The sequence below is a fragment of the Corapipo altera genome, unplaced genomic scaffold (assembly GCF_003945725.1).
Source record: "Corapipo altera isolate COAL_440 unplaced genomic scaffold, ASM394572v1 66, whole genome shotgun sequence".
Classification (NCBI taxonomy): Eukaryota; Metazoa; Chordata; class Aves; order Passeriformes; family Pipridae; genus Corapipo; species Corapipo altera.
This window is the reverse complement of record NW_020884924.1, coordinates 6,168,771-6,186,437: the sequence shown is the minus strand read 5'-3', so window position 1 is coordinate 6,186,437 and position 17,667 is coordinate 6,168,771. Positions and strand designations below refer to the sequence as shown.

Sequence of the window (17,667 nt, the reverse complement as noted above, 5' to 3'; positions counted from 1 at the left end):
TTAACTGCTTTGCCTCAGGAAATGTCAATGTATGTGGAAATCTTGTCTTTTCTAGGCCCTTAGGATACTACATTAACGAAAGTGTCCTGCTTTTCCAGTAAGGCCAATTGGCCCTACCTTGCATTTTTCAAGTTTCAAATCCAAACTGCTCTTCCCCACAAACAGTTTTTGCTACCAACAAACATTAAAATGTATCTCTTCCTGCTCCTAGCATTTGGTTGAGAAGTGGGCAATGACTGTGCAGATGAGCAAATGATGAGATGACTAGGCACATAACACTACAGTTTGCAACTGCCTGCCAAACCAGCCATGGCTTGCTTTTTTCCATCAGGGGCATCATCCATCACTGGATAGTAATGCTCTGTTGAAAGCTGAGGTGGAGTGCCTTTTCAATCTGAGCAAGTCCTCAGCTATGTTCACTCTCTCCATTGTAACCAACACCTTTCAGCACATAAGTGTTCCTATACACAAACTCCCACACACATTTTCCCATGTCCTCCCATGAGATTTCTTGCCCAAGGCCCACAGGGGTGTTCCAACATGGGTGGAACAAACAATAGACTGTAACATGGTTCTCACACCAGCAGGAGCCTCATGGATACTTTTCCATGAGGAGAAGTGCTGCCAGATGGAAAGGCTTCACACTGGGACTGGTAGAGAGAAGAGGCAGAAGTGAAAAATGAAGATTTTCATGGGCAAGGCACCATGTTTATAAATGACCAATAAGGGGCTTTGCCTTATGTGGGCTAAGACAGCTTTGTATCTCTAACATCTGCTTGCCTTGCACAGACTGGGATACCTTGGTATTAGTCAAGAGGTGCAGAAAGATGGGCCCCACCCTAAGGCTGTGTTTTGCTCTGCTTTCATGGGATAACCCTTCCTGGCAAAGCTATCATAAGGACAAGACATGCTTACATAAATTTGTGGGGATATGCCAAATGCTCTGATCAGCATTTAAACAGAATACAACCTCTATTAAATGAAGACTGGCTCCTGAATTGGAATGTTTTGAGAACCTCAAAACGCTTTGGAAGTGATGTCTGAGCTTTTCTCCTTCAGGAAATCTCATCCAGGCAGAAAAAGAGAGATAGGTAATCTGCCAGAGGTTTTCATTAGTCTAGCAGACCAGCACAGATGTAGCAGTAAGTGTGATATGGCCTGCTGAATGACAGGAACTACCTGACGAAGAGTTAGCGCCCAAACACAAACTGTACAGACTAGAGGCAACTAATCCATCTTGCCTATGCACAGACTGCCTGTGCAGCTGCTTAGTCATCAACCCCATGCACAGTGTCCTGACACACCTCATACGGGAGAACCAGTAGAAATCACAGTGATTAAATAACCCTGGATAAATCTGACCTCAGCCTCCAAAGCAGATCAGACCATGATTGGGTGTACCAATCACTCAGGTATCACTGAAATTGAGCCAGTAATGATCTTTGCAGGTAATTCCTTCTCAGACAGGATGGGCTGCACAGTAATTTTTATATTTTTCATTCTTCTGACTACTATCCATGAATCAAGACACCTGATCCATATCAGCAAAGATCCATAGAGGTCTGCAGGGTCTCACCTCCCATTGTTTTTGGTGGAAGTTAGTCTCCTCAGTACCCTCAAAGATACGGACCAAAGACCCCAATTAACCTCTGGCATTAAAATACATTAGAGCCCATTAAAGGTCCACAGAGGGAAGGAAACACGTAAAACTACTGAATCACTGTGACTCAAAAACTACTGAATCATTGTGAAATCTCTCATGGGTTGATAAGAATCAAAACAGTCTCTACATTCTCAATAACCACAGCACTGCTCTCTGATGTTGAAAGTACGCATACTTGGGGTTGCCTCTTTCCATTTAGAAATCTCTTTCAGTTTCTTTCAGACCTGAGGCACCAAGAGGATTTCTTCAGTAAAATGCTCCCACCCTTTGAGAATAGATAATTGAATTCTCTGTATATCCTGACCAGCTAGTAACATATTCCTTACTGGAAACTATCATCATGTGGCCCAGAAGGGCAATCCAGACATTTACTTAGGGTGTTTTTTTTATTCTGACTTTGTGGCCTAAGTGAATCTGTTTGCCATTCCTATTATTTATTGGAAGTCAAGAGTGAACACTGACACTGTCAGTGAACACAAAGACTGACACTGGAGGTATTGCTCATTTGACACAGGTTTTATAGTGCTTTATTCTGAACAGTAATTAGGTAAATCAGTACTAAACATATGCAGCAGGCAGTCTTTAGATAGAAATGAAATCTGATTACCATGATCTCATGTGGAATTTGAAGACTAGTAATTACAATGTTAATTTCACTCAAGTTGAAGTCCTTATTTCTTTCTCATGCTTCAGACGTTAAGTAACTGTAGAGGAGTTTCCTTAATGCTGAATCCAGAACTAGAAGTGTGGCACTTCCAGTATTAATCCAACTGTGTTCTATCCTTGAATTGCATAATGTTCTTTTTCTTAGGATATATACAACAGGGCTCCTCATAACTGCGCTGAACTTGTCCCATCTTCCATGTCTGAAGGGAATGAATGAAAAAATGCCACACAGAAGAATCCAACCTCCCCAGTCTGGGAAATGATGTAGCTCATGCTGAAGAGTCTTCTGGGTATACATTCTGTCACCATGATTTTTGCCTCTGGCGTCCATAGGCCTCAGTGTGACTGATGTTTCACAGATGCAAATTCTGATGCCAGCCTGAATAGTTTAGCTATCTGCAGAACTTGAGCACTGTTTCACTGAGCATTGGTAGGGTCTGGTAGGGCACCCTGGACCATCAGAGTGTAGCCAGGTACAAGGGCAGAGCTATCACACCACATGTGCACAGTTCTCCTTATAGGTAGTAGGAATCCAGAGAGTCTGGGTCACAACAGAGAGTGGTTTGACTAGGGAGCAGGAATGTCTTCCCAGAGCCCTTTCCAACCCCTGGTCTGTCTTAAATCAGGCTCTCAGTTCACTTCATTTTGGGAAAAAGGTGTCACAGAGGAACAGAATATTCTTGTTGCGAGGCTGGGATACTTCTCAATGAAGTGTTTTTCACAATGGAAATCCTTCAGCTTAAGGGGATGAAACATAAGGAGATAAACTAGTTCTGCTGCATATGTAGAGTACATTGTATTACCCAGCCAATATATGAAACTCTTAGATTTCCTTTCAAAGATGATTGTCAGGATGACAAGCTTTACAGGAGCATGCACCACCATAAATGTAATTGTGCTTTTCCATAATGAATACGCCCTACTTAGGGAGAACAGAATCGGCCTGTGAGAAGCACATTGCGAGTTTTGTTATGTCTAAACAAAAAGATAAATGGATGGTCAGCTTTAAATTCATCTTTGTGTTGCAGAATCCGATATCCTGGTACCTCTCGGGAGTCGCTACCTTGTTCATTTACTTCCAAGGAGACTTTATGGATGATCTTTGACAAAACCACACCTTTTGTCTCACACATCTCAGAGAAATCTGATGCACTTTCATTGAAGATATTTGTCATTCCCAGGCTTTCCAGAAGTGGCTTCAGGTCATAGTCACCTTCTATGCTAAACTTTGGAAGAAATACATTCACTTTGGTGTTGGCCATCATGCTGGGATTGGTCCACTGTAATAATGTCTCAGGAGTCAGTGCCTTTTCCAGCTGAAAACGTAAAGGAACAGAGGAAATTAATGAGCAGTCCAAGGAAAGAGAGGAAAAAAACAACAGACCATTCCTGAACTTCTCTCTCCTATCAAGTCTCCAAAACATAAAGTCCGAAAGGCAACTTGTTCTTTTCAATTCACAACTGTAGCATTTAGGCTTAACATATTCTCAGTTACATTGGTGTAAGTATGATTTAATCCATAGGACTGGCCTCTAGAAGAAATCTACTGTATGTGCATGCTCTGGCAAGCTTTTGATAAGCAATCACCTCAACAACCATATGAAGGAACCTGAGAAAGACAGTCCCTACCCAGGTTACACCTGGCCAACTGGCAGAGATCCAAAGTCTTTATTCCTGATCCTGCAGAGTAATGAAATTGCTGCTATCTGGGACAGAAAAATGCTCTGAATACAGAGCCTGATCTCAATCAAACATGCAGCTGTTTGAGCAATTTTTTTAAAACTGGAAAGTCAGGAGGCAGAATGTGGGGCCACAACAAATTGCTATCAAGAAAGGCATTTTATGATATGTGTGTTCTGTAATTTACTCTGGCATATGAAAGTATCTTCCAGATGCAAAGACAGATTCTTCCTGCCTTTAAAATTTGTGGACAGTTGCAGCAAATTACAAAGGAGAACTGTGTGATTATCTGTCTTTTAATCTTAAATAATTTTATTATTTATTAATTAATTAGTCCTTAATGAACTTTGAAGAGGAGTGAAAATATATTCTAAAATTTTCATAGACAAATGACATAAGAAATTGTTGTTCTTTAGGAAATGCCTTATTAATCTTCACAAACTTACTTTTTGTTTCCTAATGCATTGCTTCAAAATAACTAAAACCTTCCATAAACATATGGCATTATAAATGGGCTGTTTCCAAGGAAGTATCATAGCAATTCTACTTTTTTCCCTCACCTGCTCCAGGCCAGTGGTCTCATCTTCAATTTCTTTGGGTAGCAGAATGAGCATGCTTATATGTTTGTTAAGGCATGGAAGCTCAAGGATGGAAACATTTAAATCTTTTACATATCCCAGGCAAAAAGTAGCTTCCAGATTCATCATCTGCACTGGTTTAGTTTCAGTCTGCAAAACATAGAGGAAACAATCTCTCATTCCTTTTAATTCACAAATCAGATGCTGAGACAGAAAAGTTTGCAAGCTTGCCTGGAAGTAGTATATTGAGTTACCACCACAGAATTTGTTGGCTTTCATAGGTAATGAAAGCAGCAGCAAAACACAGTGTTGGCTTTTTACAGTAGGAAGCTTTCCAAAGAAAAGTGGGACAGTGTTCTACTTAATACAATAGCAACATATTGGGGATGTGCCTTAAAAGAGGAGTTTACCTAGTATCGGTGGCCCTTCATGCCTTTATCCCTAAGTGCTACAAACTATACTATATACATAATGCCAGTAAGTGTCAGGCACTGAGCACATCTCAACAGTGAAGGCCAAGCTGTTCATATGAATAATTGATTTTTTGGTTCAGGAGCTGAAATAAAATAAGAAGAAATTTCAGGCTTACTTTAATTCCTATGTCTTTGCTTTTTGTGAATGAAACAAAACAGAACAACCCAAAATTCTTTATTTCATAAAGAAGGTTTAAAAAACTGTTCTGTTCACATGGAAACATTCAAAATTCAAATTCAGTAGAAAATGTTACTTTGGAAAAAAAAGTTGAGATGTTTCACTTAAAAATTTTAGTGTTGATTGTATAATTTTTTAAATTTTTTTGGCTGAAACTATTGGTTGAATAGGTAATTTATTAATAGTTTTAGTGAACCTGAAACTTCAACTTTTCTTTTGCATCTATATATATATGTATATATGCATATATTTGGAGTATAATCTCTCTATCTCACAAATGTTGTGCAGCTTTGTATCCTGGTTTAAAGCTGACTGTCTGATCACAATATTCATTACTGGTCACAGATTCCTGAATCCACCAGCCATAGGTGCTGCATCCATTTGGACCTCATGGCCAAGCAGGACTAATATGCAGAAGGCTGCAGACTTGAGCCTGGTTGGAAAGAGGGAGATTGATGGGGCAACACCTCTACTGAGGAAAACACAGGGCCAGGCACCTAAGGGATGTACTCAAAAAGGTGAAACAATTGTAGATATTTCACTATCTCTGTGACTACGAGAAATGCAGTGTTTCATGCTTCACCTCTGCTGGTTTTTAGGTGCAGCCTCTGGTTCCTCCAACCTTTCAATCTCTTGGAATAAGCTACTCATGAGAATGTGCATCTCCTTACAGACAATGGCTGCTTCTGATCACTTGTACTCAGATCACATACTAACTGGTATATACCCACTCACACACTAACCTTGTGAGTGCAAGTCTGAGACCCTTGCAAAACCATATGGGTTTAGATAGAGTCTAAGAATGCTGTGGTAAAAAACATTTCTCATTTCGTCTTGTGATTTCCTTAGATCAAAGTTTGCATCTTCATGAGAAGAAACCGTACTCCATTTTATTTTATTTTTTTTCATAACATACCTTGTTGACTTTAAAAGCACATTCTTTGATCTCTGCCTCTGGGAACTTCTTCATCCAGTTTGTGACAAAATAAGCTGCATTAACTAGAAGGATCTGAGTCTCACCACTTACACTATCCTCATTCAAAATATTCTCCATTTTGCCTGTGAACAAGTTTAAAGTGGTTGTTAATACAACAATACATTAACATTATATCAACTGCTTCAAGTGAATACGGTAGCATTTCACTGAACTAAAAACATTTTTGTCCTGCACCTCATAGATAATTATTTCTAATGGAAAATTTCAAAAAGAAGTACTTACTTAAAATTGCAGCTATATTTTTGATATGGGATTTGGGATCAAGGCAGATCTTCCAAATTACATGTTTTGTTGGCTTATATTCCACGGAATCAAAACTATGTCTCCTGCTTTTTTTTCAATACCTTAAAGAAGGTGCTCATTTTTCAGTGAAATTCAACAGGTGTAAGTGAAAAAACATTTGTCATTTGGACAGTAAGACTTGAAGGGAAGTTCCACACTAGCAGCTACTCATTTCTAAACTGATACATGAGAATAAAATTACCAGAATAACAAAAAATGCTGCTCTGATTACAGTTAATAACCAAATACTGCTACGGACTTCAAAAAGAAGATGTAAATGACGTGTCCTCTCTCTGTTTCAGACCTGTTCAAGCACTGCCATAAGTGACCCTGAATTCAGAGCACTGGGGAGGCAAGTCCTGTCTTCGAATTGCACAGGCAGGGCAAGATGCTTCCACATGGACACCTGTTCCAGCCTGGAAGGACCAGACTCATAAACGGTGTTTCCTTATTTGTACCACACGAGGGCAACAGGTGGCAACCAACCCCAGAGCCATCTCTGCCCAGGCTTCCATAGGAAGGCAAATAAGAGATGCACATCTGCTTGTGTTACCCTCACTGGCAAAAGGAGGTGGGATATTGATTAACAGCCTGAAATTCAGAGTCCAACAAGTACTTCCCATTAAAATAAAGCTTTTAAAGGAGTTAGGGTCTGGGCTCAATGTATTGGTGTCAGAGGTTTGTGGCGCTCCACAACCAGGACCTGTCATTCTCCCAAATCATCTTGCTGCAGTCAGATGTGAGCAGCTTTCCCCAAGGCTAATGCACAGTCAGTCTCACATTTCCACCTTCAGAAGTGCTGCAGTAGTGAAGTCAGTGATTTCAAAACAGGCTGACGCTGCTAATCCTCATGAGTTCAAATAGTAGGTCTAGTCCCACTGCTTTCACTATGTATTTACTTCTAAAATCATTAGTAAAGAAATGTCACAAGGACAAAGATCTTTCTCCAAAGAGGCAAACAGCATCCCCAAGGTTAAGCTGTACTCACCATCAGTTAGCTCTGAAAGAGATTTGTTGATTTTTTGTCGGGTTTCCTCGGTTTTTTCTTTGAACTCCACTAATTCCAGCTCAGATGGAAAAGGCCTCTTTGTGGAGTTGACAAAGTCCTGAAAGATACAGGGAACGAAAGTCATGCTTGGTTAAGTGTCATCCACTCAATGATTCTTTAAGAGCCTTCAGCATCAGCCTCTCAAGCTTCGCCATGGGGTAGCTGAGGAGTTCATTATGGTAGAAACCTATTAAATAACCACGTGACAACCAGGATGCACAGCTGCATCCAGCACACTGCTCCCAAGGTTGTGTTCAGTCCAGTGGTGTTACATCAGCAGCTTTAAAGTAACTTCGATATTGCAGGAGTGACCATGTTGCCAGAGTTCAAAAGAATAAAACAATCCTCAGTTCAGGCCTGGGTAAGACTGAGATAAAGGCCACAGGCTGCTCCTATCACATCTCTCCTCATCAGGTGAGATATTTATTGCTCTGGATGGGTACTGGCCTTTGCTGTGTCAGAGGCTGAACAGCAGATAATCTGATTATAGCATCACTGAAGCATGCCGAGTTTTCTGAAACATGACTTTTAGGCTGATGTTATCTTTCTTGGGACTCTATTCAATGACAACTTTCGGGAAAAAAAAAACAACACACACAGAATTCTTCTGAGTTTTTTGCAAGGTTCATAAGTTATAAAGAACTTACAAAGTTCTTCACTTGTTTTGCTTCAATAGCCAGGCTTCTGCCTCACAGATAGATTAAAAAACAACAGTTTATGCAGTAATTACTTGGGTGTGTGAACTGGACACACACTTGCACCATCAACTTTTTATATACTCCTCTTCACTCATACTTGCCATGTAAAGACTTTGATGTGGCATATAGGTTATTTTGCATTCAAAACCAATCTAGCTACTGACCTAAAGCATATTAATGAAAGAATTAGAAGTGTTGTAATAGTTGCACAGTTTGAGTTCAAGCAGCAGACTCATACATCCTCCTACAAACTTCTATGGCAGCTGTTCATCATTTGAATCTAGTCAAGAAACAGCCAAAATTCAAAGAATTTATTTTAAATAACGTTGCAGTCTGACACAATAATCCGTCAATGTAACGGTTAAGCAATTCATAGCACCAGTGTTTTCCTACAGTACTTACTGTGGTAGGATTAAGAGACTTGTCTACAAACAGCCGTTTTACCATTTTCAGTGCAAAGAAGGAGCTGAGTTTGGAAACATCTGAAGTTATTGTTTGAAACCCAAAAGAAACGTCTTTGACATCTTTTAAATGGAGTACCTGTTAAATGAACATAGTAAAATACTAAGCATCTTCCTTGTTACCATTATCTAAACATTCCAAACAGCTTAGCAAAAAATAATGCTAATTTGTGACCAGAGCTGTGGCTTTTTGTATTTAAGATGATAACAGAGCCTCTCACTGTCGTTTCTCAAACATCATTTATTTATTTGACATCCTCACATAAATCTAAAAATCTGATCCTACCAGAACTTTAACCAAATGCATTTCTTTCCTGTGAGCAGTCCAAAGAAATCAGTAGAGCTGTTCATGCTGGTGATGTGACTTAGTCAACTAAAACTCTGTGGTATGGAGTCATAATGTTTTCACCAAACTTACATTTCCTTCCAAAAATATGGAGCTTATTCTAAGATAGATAAATGAAGATCACAGATAATCTCCTTTCTAGAAGTGGGCTACACCTTTAAAAATGCTTGACAGATCATCAAGTTTTCTGACTGCTGTGACTAATACATGACATCACATGACATTTCAGCAAAAACTGATCAGATAACTGTGTCTGTTTTGTAGACACAGTATAACTGTGAGCAGGGCTGCTGACCCACACATGGCCACTTCCCAATTCCTGGGAATGACAAGTCCAGTTCTAGGAAGTACGGAGTTGACCTAAAACTTCTTGCTTTTAGGCACCAGAGGTGAGAGGTTACTGGTGCCTTTGCTTGAAAATAACCCTATAAATACAAACTGAAATTTTAATGCCTATTTATTACAGGGTCTTGGATGGTGGCTGTTTCATTACAGGCAGCCTGCCCAGTCTTCCTCGTCTGACTCAAGTTTCTGCACGAGGTATAGCAGGCATTAGTGACCTTCTTTCCCTTTGTACATCACTCCTGCTCTTTCTCTCAGAACACATCACATCTTCAAAGACACAACAAACTGCTGCTCTTTCTAGTCACCCTTCCACATCCTCCCCTCTCCTTGCTCAGTGGAAGCAGAAGGAAATAAACTCCCAAGGACACACACCAGCACAGCTCTCATAGACAAACTCCATGGTCATTTCTTCAGAGACAGCTTTCTCAACTTATTTCCTTTTCCTTCAACAGTTTATTTCTGTGCATGTTAAGCACAGAAAGCTTCTGTGCCTGGGAACTATGCTGGGAGAGAAAGCTACTGCAATTCTCTACCTGAGAGAACTTTTGGCACAAGTTTTTTAATGTTCCAGAGTACAGCTGCCAATCTGGCTCCTTTTGTATTTAGTGTTTAAAACCCAAGCACGAACTCAGGGACAGGCAGAAGCTAGAATAAACATGGAAAATAGGAGATATTGCATTTAAAAACATACCAAGCTCTCCTTAGTATCTGAAGTCAGCACTTTTTAAATACCACTAGAGAAATATGAAATATAAATGTGCTTGTGTAATAGAGCTCCACTTGTGGATGTATAAGCTAATTTATTATTATGCAATGGTTCAAAGCAAAATGCAGAGACAAGTGAAAACAAAATAAGGGCAGGTTAATATGTTGAAGTCTCCCATCAGAAAGACAACGTTTGAATTTTGAAATCGTGAGGGAGCTTCAGGGTGCCATTTAAATTAAAAATAAAAATTAAAAATAAAATTTTTTTAAAAACCCACTAGAGTTAATTTTTAAATTTAAAAGAAAAATGCTGTTTAAAAAAATTTGCAGTGCCTACAAGATTCATCCCCAAAAATGTTCAAAGCCAAGCTGGATGGGGTCCTGAGCAACCTGGTCTAGTGGAAGATGTCCCTGCCCATGGCAGGGGGATTTAAGGTCCCTTCCAACCCAAACCATTCTAGGGTTCTATGATCTTCATGACATATTGCAGTGTAGCTCTGTGAACAGCACAAGATTCCCTGTAATCTGTGGCATAAGTAGAGGCACAGAAGGCTGTGCTCGGAGGTGCTTTCCGTGAATGAGAAAGTACAGGGAGGAATTCCCAAAGGAGGGAAAATGCATTCAAATATGTAGAAACTTTCAGAGCCAGGTGATGATCAGCATACAAATGCATACTGAATTTGCCTCTAATCCACCTTTAGGTAACTGCAGAAACCCAGGGACACTCACTGGGATAAAAAGGAACTAGATCTATCTCTGCTTACACAGAGGCAGCAGAAGAGGCTGGAGGGCTGACTCCCTCCACCCCAGAGTGAGCTTGATAAACTGATTTAATCATGACTGCCATGCTGCATCATGGTGCTGGAAACCCTTTGAACACCACAAGCTGCTTGTAAGGAGAAACACAGCTGAAATTGTACCCCTTCTGCTGCATCTGCCTCCTCTTAGCAGCTTTGCAGGAGAAAAGGGAAATGCCAGTGGCAGGGCTGCTATGCATACTTGCTGCTGACAGACAATGCCAAAATTCTTTCCAATTCTATAAAGCCTAGGTGGTTTTGAATTAAAAAAAAGTTATCCAGAAAATGCAGTGATCTTGACTGTGGCTTGCAGCCAGAAACAACACTGCACTAAAAAGAGACAAGGCTTTAATGCAATTGTTAAGGACTCTGCCATGTTCCCTTCTGCCTTCTACACACTTGAAAAGTCTTTTCTTTATGACAGGTTTTGTCTTTTGTTGTGTGGGGCTATGGAGTGTGGAACCGTTCAGGAAATTCAGATGGGTGGCTTGAAGTCTGATTTAAAGGAAACAGACATCCAGGAGAATATTAACAATAATAAATAAGACAGACATCTGCAACAGCCGTATAATTTTGCAGCCACAAAACAGGTTGCTGACAGTTTACCTGTTTCATTTGGTCTGCAGTATCACCTTTCGTAGCTTTATATGCCAGAGCCAGAGAAGTTGAGGTACACAGTGGGGAAAAAATAATATTGGCTGTTTTGTCCTTCTCACATAGTTTTTTGAACATATCAACCGCAAAGGCAGTGTTCGCTAGCTGCAGAGCATCCATTGTCATCCTGAAACAGAAAAGGGAAAAGAGAGATGACTCAGGCTGTAATTCTATCTCCTGCACTAGAGGCTATGCCAAAGAACTGAAAGAGGCTGGGCACCAGTATCTGAACTGGATAGCTTGAACCGAAGAGAGGAGAGGTTTAGTAATAGCCATTATCTTCAAGTGACAGCTAGCAATGCTACATGTTATGTGGAGCCAGTATTACCAGAAGAACTTGGGGAAATCTGTGTAGGTCAGGGTGACCCAAGCATACTGAGTCAAATTGGATCACATATGAATTTAATCAGTTTTTAATTGATATGCTTAAATTAAATATGCCAACTCAGAAGGTACTTTGCCTATGCTCTGGGCCATCCTGGCTCTTAGGCAGGCCTTTAATGGTCTCATAGCTTCTCTATCTCTTTCTTCGTGGCTAACTGTTCATTAAGCTTTAGCTTACATGTCCTTCTAAGGGTTGATTCCCCATTCTCTCTGGCCTTGCTAGGAGTCTCCAAAAAGCTAGTCCTATAGGTTGAGATTGTTCTAGAAACCTGAAGAAGGCCTTCAAAAACAAATACTGCTGTGTGCCCACCCATCACTTACACTGTTTTAACTGAAAATATTTTCCTAGCCATTCTTAATAACTGTAGTTGCCACAGTGCTGTTAGATGATCTGTGCAGTCAGGAATGACCCAGGGTGGCCAAGGGACAGTTGCTGTAGTCAATGCTCTAGGAAAGCCAGAGACTATTCCCATCTTCCAGGCTGCTTTCATATACCCAAAGCTGCACTTTGGTATAAGTACATTTGTGTAGATTCAAACCAACAAGGATGAATCACAGAATTTCAGTCAATAGCACAAGCCTGGCTTTAGACCAGCAAGCACACAAGAGACGACCCCTTTGGCAAAGTGAATTTGGTACTACACTGCCCTAAATATCATGTATTCCTAAAAAAACAAACAAACAAACAAGACAACTGTTAAAACTGGTGTTAAACAGCTCCATCAATGCTATTGATAGAGACAGAAAGGAAATAGAAACAACAAATATTGGGAAAGTCTTCCAAAGGCATAAGATTTCACACAGAATCTAAAAGGTGTCTCCAGTATTTACTCTCTCCAGCAAAAACAGCAAAATAGTGGAATAAAAATGGTATAGAAAGATGATTTTTAAAAGGTGTGTTCTTATCCACAAACATACCTATCTACACTTGCATTTCGTACTCAGACACTGATCTAGGGGTCCTATTAAGCAAAAGAAAATTGATTATTTCCTAGGTTGGTAGGAGGTTTGCTAATCATTGGAGAAACACCTTAAGGACAGGGATTTCTCTCTAAGAATTGACTACTTAATAGTGCAGCTTCAAACATTTATTTACCTAGTTCATAACAATTGCATCCTAGCCAGGAAAGACCTCACCACGTGAGAGCAGAATGGTATGAGAATACAAAAAGGGGAAGAGGAGTCAAGGACCTGTCTCCAGCAAGGTATCTTTCTTGACCATTCACTCTCATCTCAGTTTGGAAAGGCATTTTGAATTAGAACAATCTCCTCTTTGACATGCAGCTGAACATCTGACACCATTGTACAGAGATACTGCTGAGCAGCTGTGGTGCTTGACAGTAGTCAATGATTTCCAAATAATCTGTGGTAGTTATACATTTTTATAGGACTAATAGAATGGGTGCATAATTTGCCTGCAACATAGTAGAGAAAACACTTTGACTTACTCGTAAGACCTGTTTGACTACAGAAGGTCTTTTATAAAATAAATATCCTTATTTTTATTTTAATTAACTTATACATTTTCTTGGATCTATTTGGTAAGGCAATTGTTTTACTTGACAGCTAGTTTGTTTTGGGCTGAAAGATGCAGTATAAAAGGTTAGTGAAATGCACTGCACAATCTAATCAAATAATAAAAAAAAAGACACTGGCATAAAACCAAGGCTTTTTAAGTTAGTGTTTGAAAAGCACACCTAACCAGCCCTGCACTCTTGTAAAATGTTCTGACTGTTGGTATTAGCAACAAACTGTTTTCTAACAAATCCCCTCCCACTGGGGAAAAAAAAAAATAATTTGTCTGGAAGAGAGTAAACATTCAACACATTTCACTGAAGAAATTTATCCCCACATAAAAACACAGAGGAGTATGCTTTGCAACATCCAGAGGTTTTGCCAGAACCCTGAATTCACGATGGGTCTGGCTGGATTTGTCCATCTTCCAGTAGTCTGGCAGTGCCCAGCAGCTTCTTGGTAAAGAGAGATTATCCATGCCAGATTCCATTTTACAGCATCAGCAGGCATTGAGCTGATGTCAGAATAAGGTTTGGGAAACATGTCTCAGAGATCTTACGGGTGTAAAGGGAGAACTAAGCACCAGCCTAGCACTGCAACCATCTACCTTTTTTACACAGACACAATTTCTCAGGCATGAAAGCAACTAATTACCAAAAAAGTCAAGCTTGCCAGCAACCATGAGCTCAGCACACACCTTAAAGGAGGAGAGCTTTAGGCAGGACAGTGGCAAAAGACAGTTAAAACAAGTTTGAAGGACTGAGACTGCTGATGAAGGAGTAACTTGGAACAATATGGGCAAAGAAGCAAATGTAAAATCATTCTTTCAAATACCTTCCCGCAATTCCTCATTACAGACGTGCTCCTTCATGCCCGCACATATCTTAAATAAACTAGCATAGGCTACCTACCTTATCTTCACCATTAGCTCAATCATTCTCACATGAATACACAATACATTGGTATACTTTGTCTCCTGAATCTCGCTCTCTGACCCACCCCAGCCCCACCCCCACCCCCCAAACTACAATGTGAATATCTGGGGCAAGTACCAACTTCCCAGGTATTTCTTACTGAGGAGCTGATGGAAAATTACTTAAGGAACCAAGAATGTGTCATTCAGTAAATATCTACCACTCTCAAGAAGACAAACAATACAAAGAATCTCGCACGAGGCATGCAGTGCACCTCAAAAAACTTACTTGTCAATGGGGTAGAGTATCATTATTTAGTTCTGGCTAGCATGATATTATTCTACTTAGGTCTCTGGATCTTCCTTACAGGCCAAAAATCAATATGCAATCATAACCACTTAAAAATACCCCTTGTTCATTTCTGCCTTAATACTGACTTCATATGTGCTACCTGCACACTCTTCTTCCTTATGCCAGTTAAAAGCCACACCATGGCTTAAAAACCCTTCTGACTTCATTAGTAACTCTGATATTATTCAAGCTGGATCTTTTTTTATAAAGTTTCAATATTTCTTTTCATTGGGAAAAAACAGGAGGTATTTCATGGTGAACTTTTTATTTACCTCTGTTCACCCAGTAACTGCTGATACTCTCAAAGCTTCTTTAGTGCAGAATTCAACTATTTCTGGTAGTGGTAAAGCTCTCCATTCTGGTTTCTTCCTTTTAGTGCTATTATTGAATTAAGGACCATTCAGGGCATGTTGGGAAAAAAGCTGTTTCACCCTTAACCTTGAATAAGGGACTGGATAGCAAAGAATAATATCTATTCCACAATCTTTTTCAACTGGTCAGTCAGTTTTTATTTTCCATTTTTTAATGATATATGATATTTAAGAGCTCATTAAATTCATATTATTGAAAAGAATTTCCAGTATTAAATATTACAAAATCTTAAATCTCGTTAAAGCCTTGAGCATCCCAAGCCTTGTGGGTCCAGTAAAGCCAGTTCTGGACAAGTAAGAAGGGTTGAGGCTCCCAATAAAAGGAAAGCCCATTAGCTGCCCATTAGCCGACTCAGAAATCAGACACAGCTCCTGTGCCAGTAATCACAGGGAACCCTCAAAGGGGGAGGAGTCAAAAAATGAAAAATGAAATTTTAAAAAGGCCTGCTGCATGGATTCTTGCTGAGTCCCTCCTTTCCCAGGAAAGCGGTATGTCAGCATTTCCAGTGAGGCCTGCGGCACTGGGGCATCTTCTAAGCACATGGAGCTTGTGATCCACCCAGCTTTGCTTAAGACTGTGACTGTCACAGTGTTAATGAAACACTTTCAGATACATAAGGAAGCTGAAGGCTACTGAACTAATTCAGAAAAACCTGATTTATACTTATTTATTGGTATAAGACACTGTTTTTGCTTAGTCACTCTTGGATGCAGCAACAACAACAACAACACCCGCCCCCCAAAAAAAACACAACAGTGAGGCTTTGTTTAGTATCTGCTAAGAGAAAAGATAAATATAGCTTATCATTTAAAAATATAATTACAAGAATAGCAACGTCTGTGTGGAAATGTCTGACGAGTCAAGCTAGCTATACGATAGGAATAATCTGATAAAGCTGAACAAGTATTTATTTTATTCTTGTCTCAATTAAGAAGTCCTTTCCGAAGAAGACACCTGTGGCAGATAAAGCGTAGGCAGTGCTGGCCATCCAGTTCTGGGGTTATATTGGGTTTATATCTCAGGAGCTGTGAGCACCAGCACTGTAGTCTCTCCAGTCCAAACAAACTTCCATCAAGAGGATAAATTATACGAAACAACCCACACACGTTTCACAAGCAAGGCATTAATATTGAAACTAGATCAAGTGTTTAACATGACCCCACTTCAGCTCTTACTCAGCAAATAAAAAAATATAAAGGAGATAAAATATTTCTGCGAGCCTTTTCTTCTTCTGCAGAAATGACAACTCTCCACCTGGCAAACTACCTGGATAAAAAACAAGGACACAGTTTCCTCTGAACAGACATTGAGAAATGCAAGATATCAGACTGATGTGGGACCAGAGCATCTCATATGGTTGAGGAAAAAGCACTGTCAGTAATATAGCAGGGAAAGTCACTCCAGGAAGGAAAGAGAAACAAGTCACTGCAATATGCTTTGTTGAAGAGTTCAATGCCAGTGAACTCTTCAAACTAGATGGTCACACTGAAAATAGATTTTTAATTACTAGGCCTAAGTTCCTGTCCTTCACTTTAAACAAATGCGGATTAGTCACTTGGTTAATAACTCAAAGCAAACAGAGCAGAGCATACACACCTCTGCAGAAAATGAGAGGTATATTCCTCTGAAACAGATTAACAAAACAGCCAAAATCCTAGTTTGGCACAAGGAGCATTTCCATGGCATCATACTCAACCTGCTTTTTCTGATATGGGGAAAGCCATTTTCAATAAACCACCATATTTTAATAATTCCTAATGCCCTTGCTGTCTCACCAGCCAGATCCTATTCATCACTTCCAATGAATCTTTTCAGAAGGGAAGAAATATAGCATAAAAAATACAGCAATTTTGGAATGAAACTAAAACACTGTAGTTTCGGAAGGTAAAAAAAGCTCCTTTAATTCCCCATAACATCTACCTTTCTGCACAAAATTTCCTTATCCCTCTCCCTGTACGCAGCTATGTTTCACAGCCAAGATTTGTTAACTATTAGTTAGGCATAAGTTAAAGTATCAGAGGAAGAAAAAAGCTGTACTTACTTTGCAAGGCTATAATCCTGGCAAACGAATCAATGAAACGAGCACAGCACGAAGAACTAGCTGCCCGTGCTGAAACCTTGCTGAGCGGAAGACTTTGTTACTTGCCTACTTATTGACACCACTCCCACTTTCCCAACCTCAATTTGTGCACACACACACTCCCTCACACTCTCGCTTTTTTTTTTCCCCTCCCTTAATCATTCTTCATGGCAACTCCTACATTGGAGGAGCAAAATGATTCACACCAGAGTTGTCTTTGCCTGCCCAGCCAGTGAATACAACAACAAGCTCCGGCAGGAAAGAGCAGCTTTGTGCGTTGCCTTCAGCAAGCATAGTAGAGGCACCAGGCAAGAATGAACAAAGACGACAAAGGAGAGAACACAGGAGTCGATGAGCAATTAAGAGACCTCCTGAGCAAAACTAGTACTCCAAATAGCACTGGGATTGCCGCTATTTGCAGAAAAATTGTCATTATGAAAAAGAAACCCAGGAAGACAACTAAAACATGTAGGAGTGTGT

The 17,667-nt window shown here is 39.9% G+C and overlaps 1 protein-coding gene across 1 annotated transcript; it reads right to left on the bottom strand.

Annotated features, from left to right (window-relative positions):
- Positions 1–2,174: 2,174 nt before the first annotated feature.
- Positions 2,175–14,463, bottom strand: SERPINB5 (serpin family B member 5). The gene is made up of 7 exons (XM_027657453.1): positions 14,382–14,463; positions 11,524–11,698; positions 8,666–8,803; positions 7,506–7,623; positions 6,155–6,297; positions 4,570–4,737; positions 2,175–3,645 (listed from the first exon to the last, which is right to left on the bottom strand). Exons 1-7 carry the CDS (start codon positions 14,405–14,407, stop codon positions 3,253–3,255), a joined length of 1,161 nt encoding a protein of 386 aa, XP_027513254.1. The 5' UTR covers positions 14,408–14,463; the 3' UTR covers positions 2,175–3,252.
- Positions 14,464–17,667: the final 3,204 nt, after the last annotated feature.

Excerpts from the sequence above, each read along its gene's own strand:
- SERPINB5 (XM_027657453.1), bottom strand. The coding sequence starts at position 14,407 with ATGATTGAGCTAATGGTGAAGATAAG. Across the intron at positions 11,699-14,381 it reads GAGCTAATGGTGAAGATAAG|GATGACAATGGATGCTCTGC; the intron begins GTAGGTAGCCTA and ends TTTCTGTTTCAG. Across the intron at positions 7,624-8,665 it reads AGTCTCTTAATCCTACCACA|GACTTTGTCAACTCCACAAA; the intron begins GTAAGTACTGTA and ends TGTATCTTTCAG.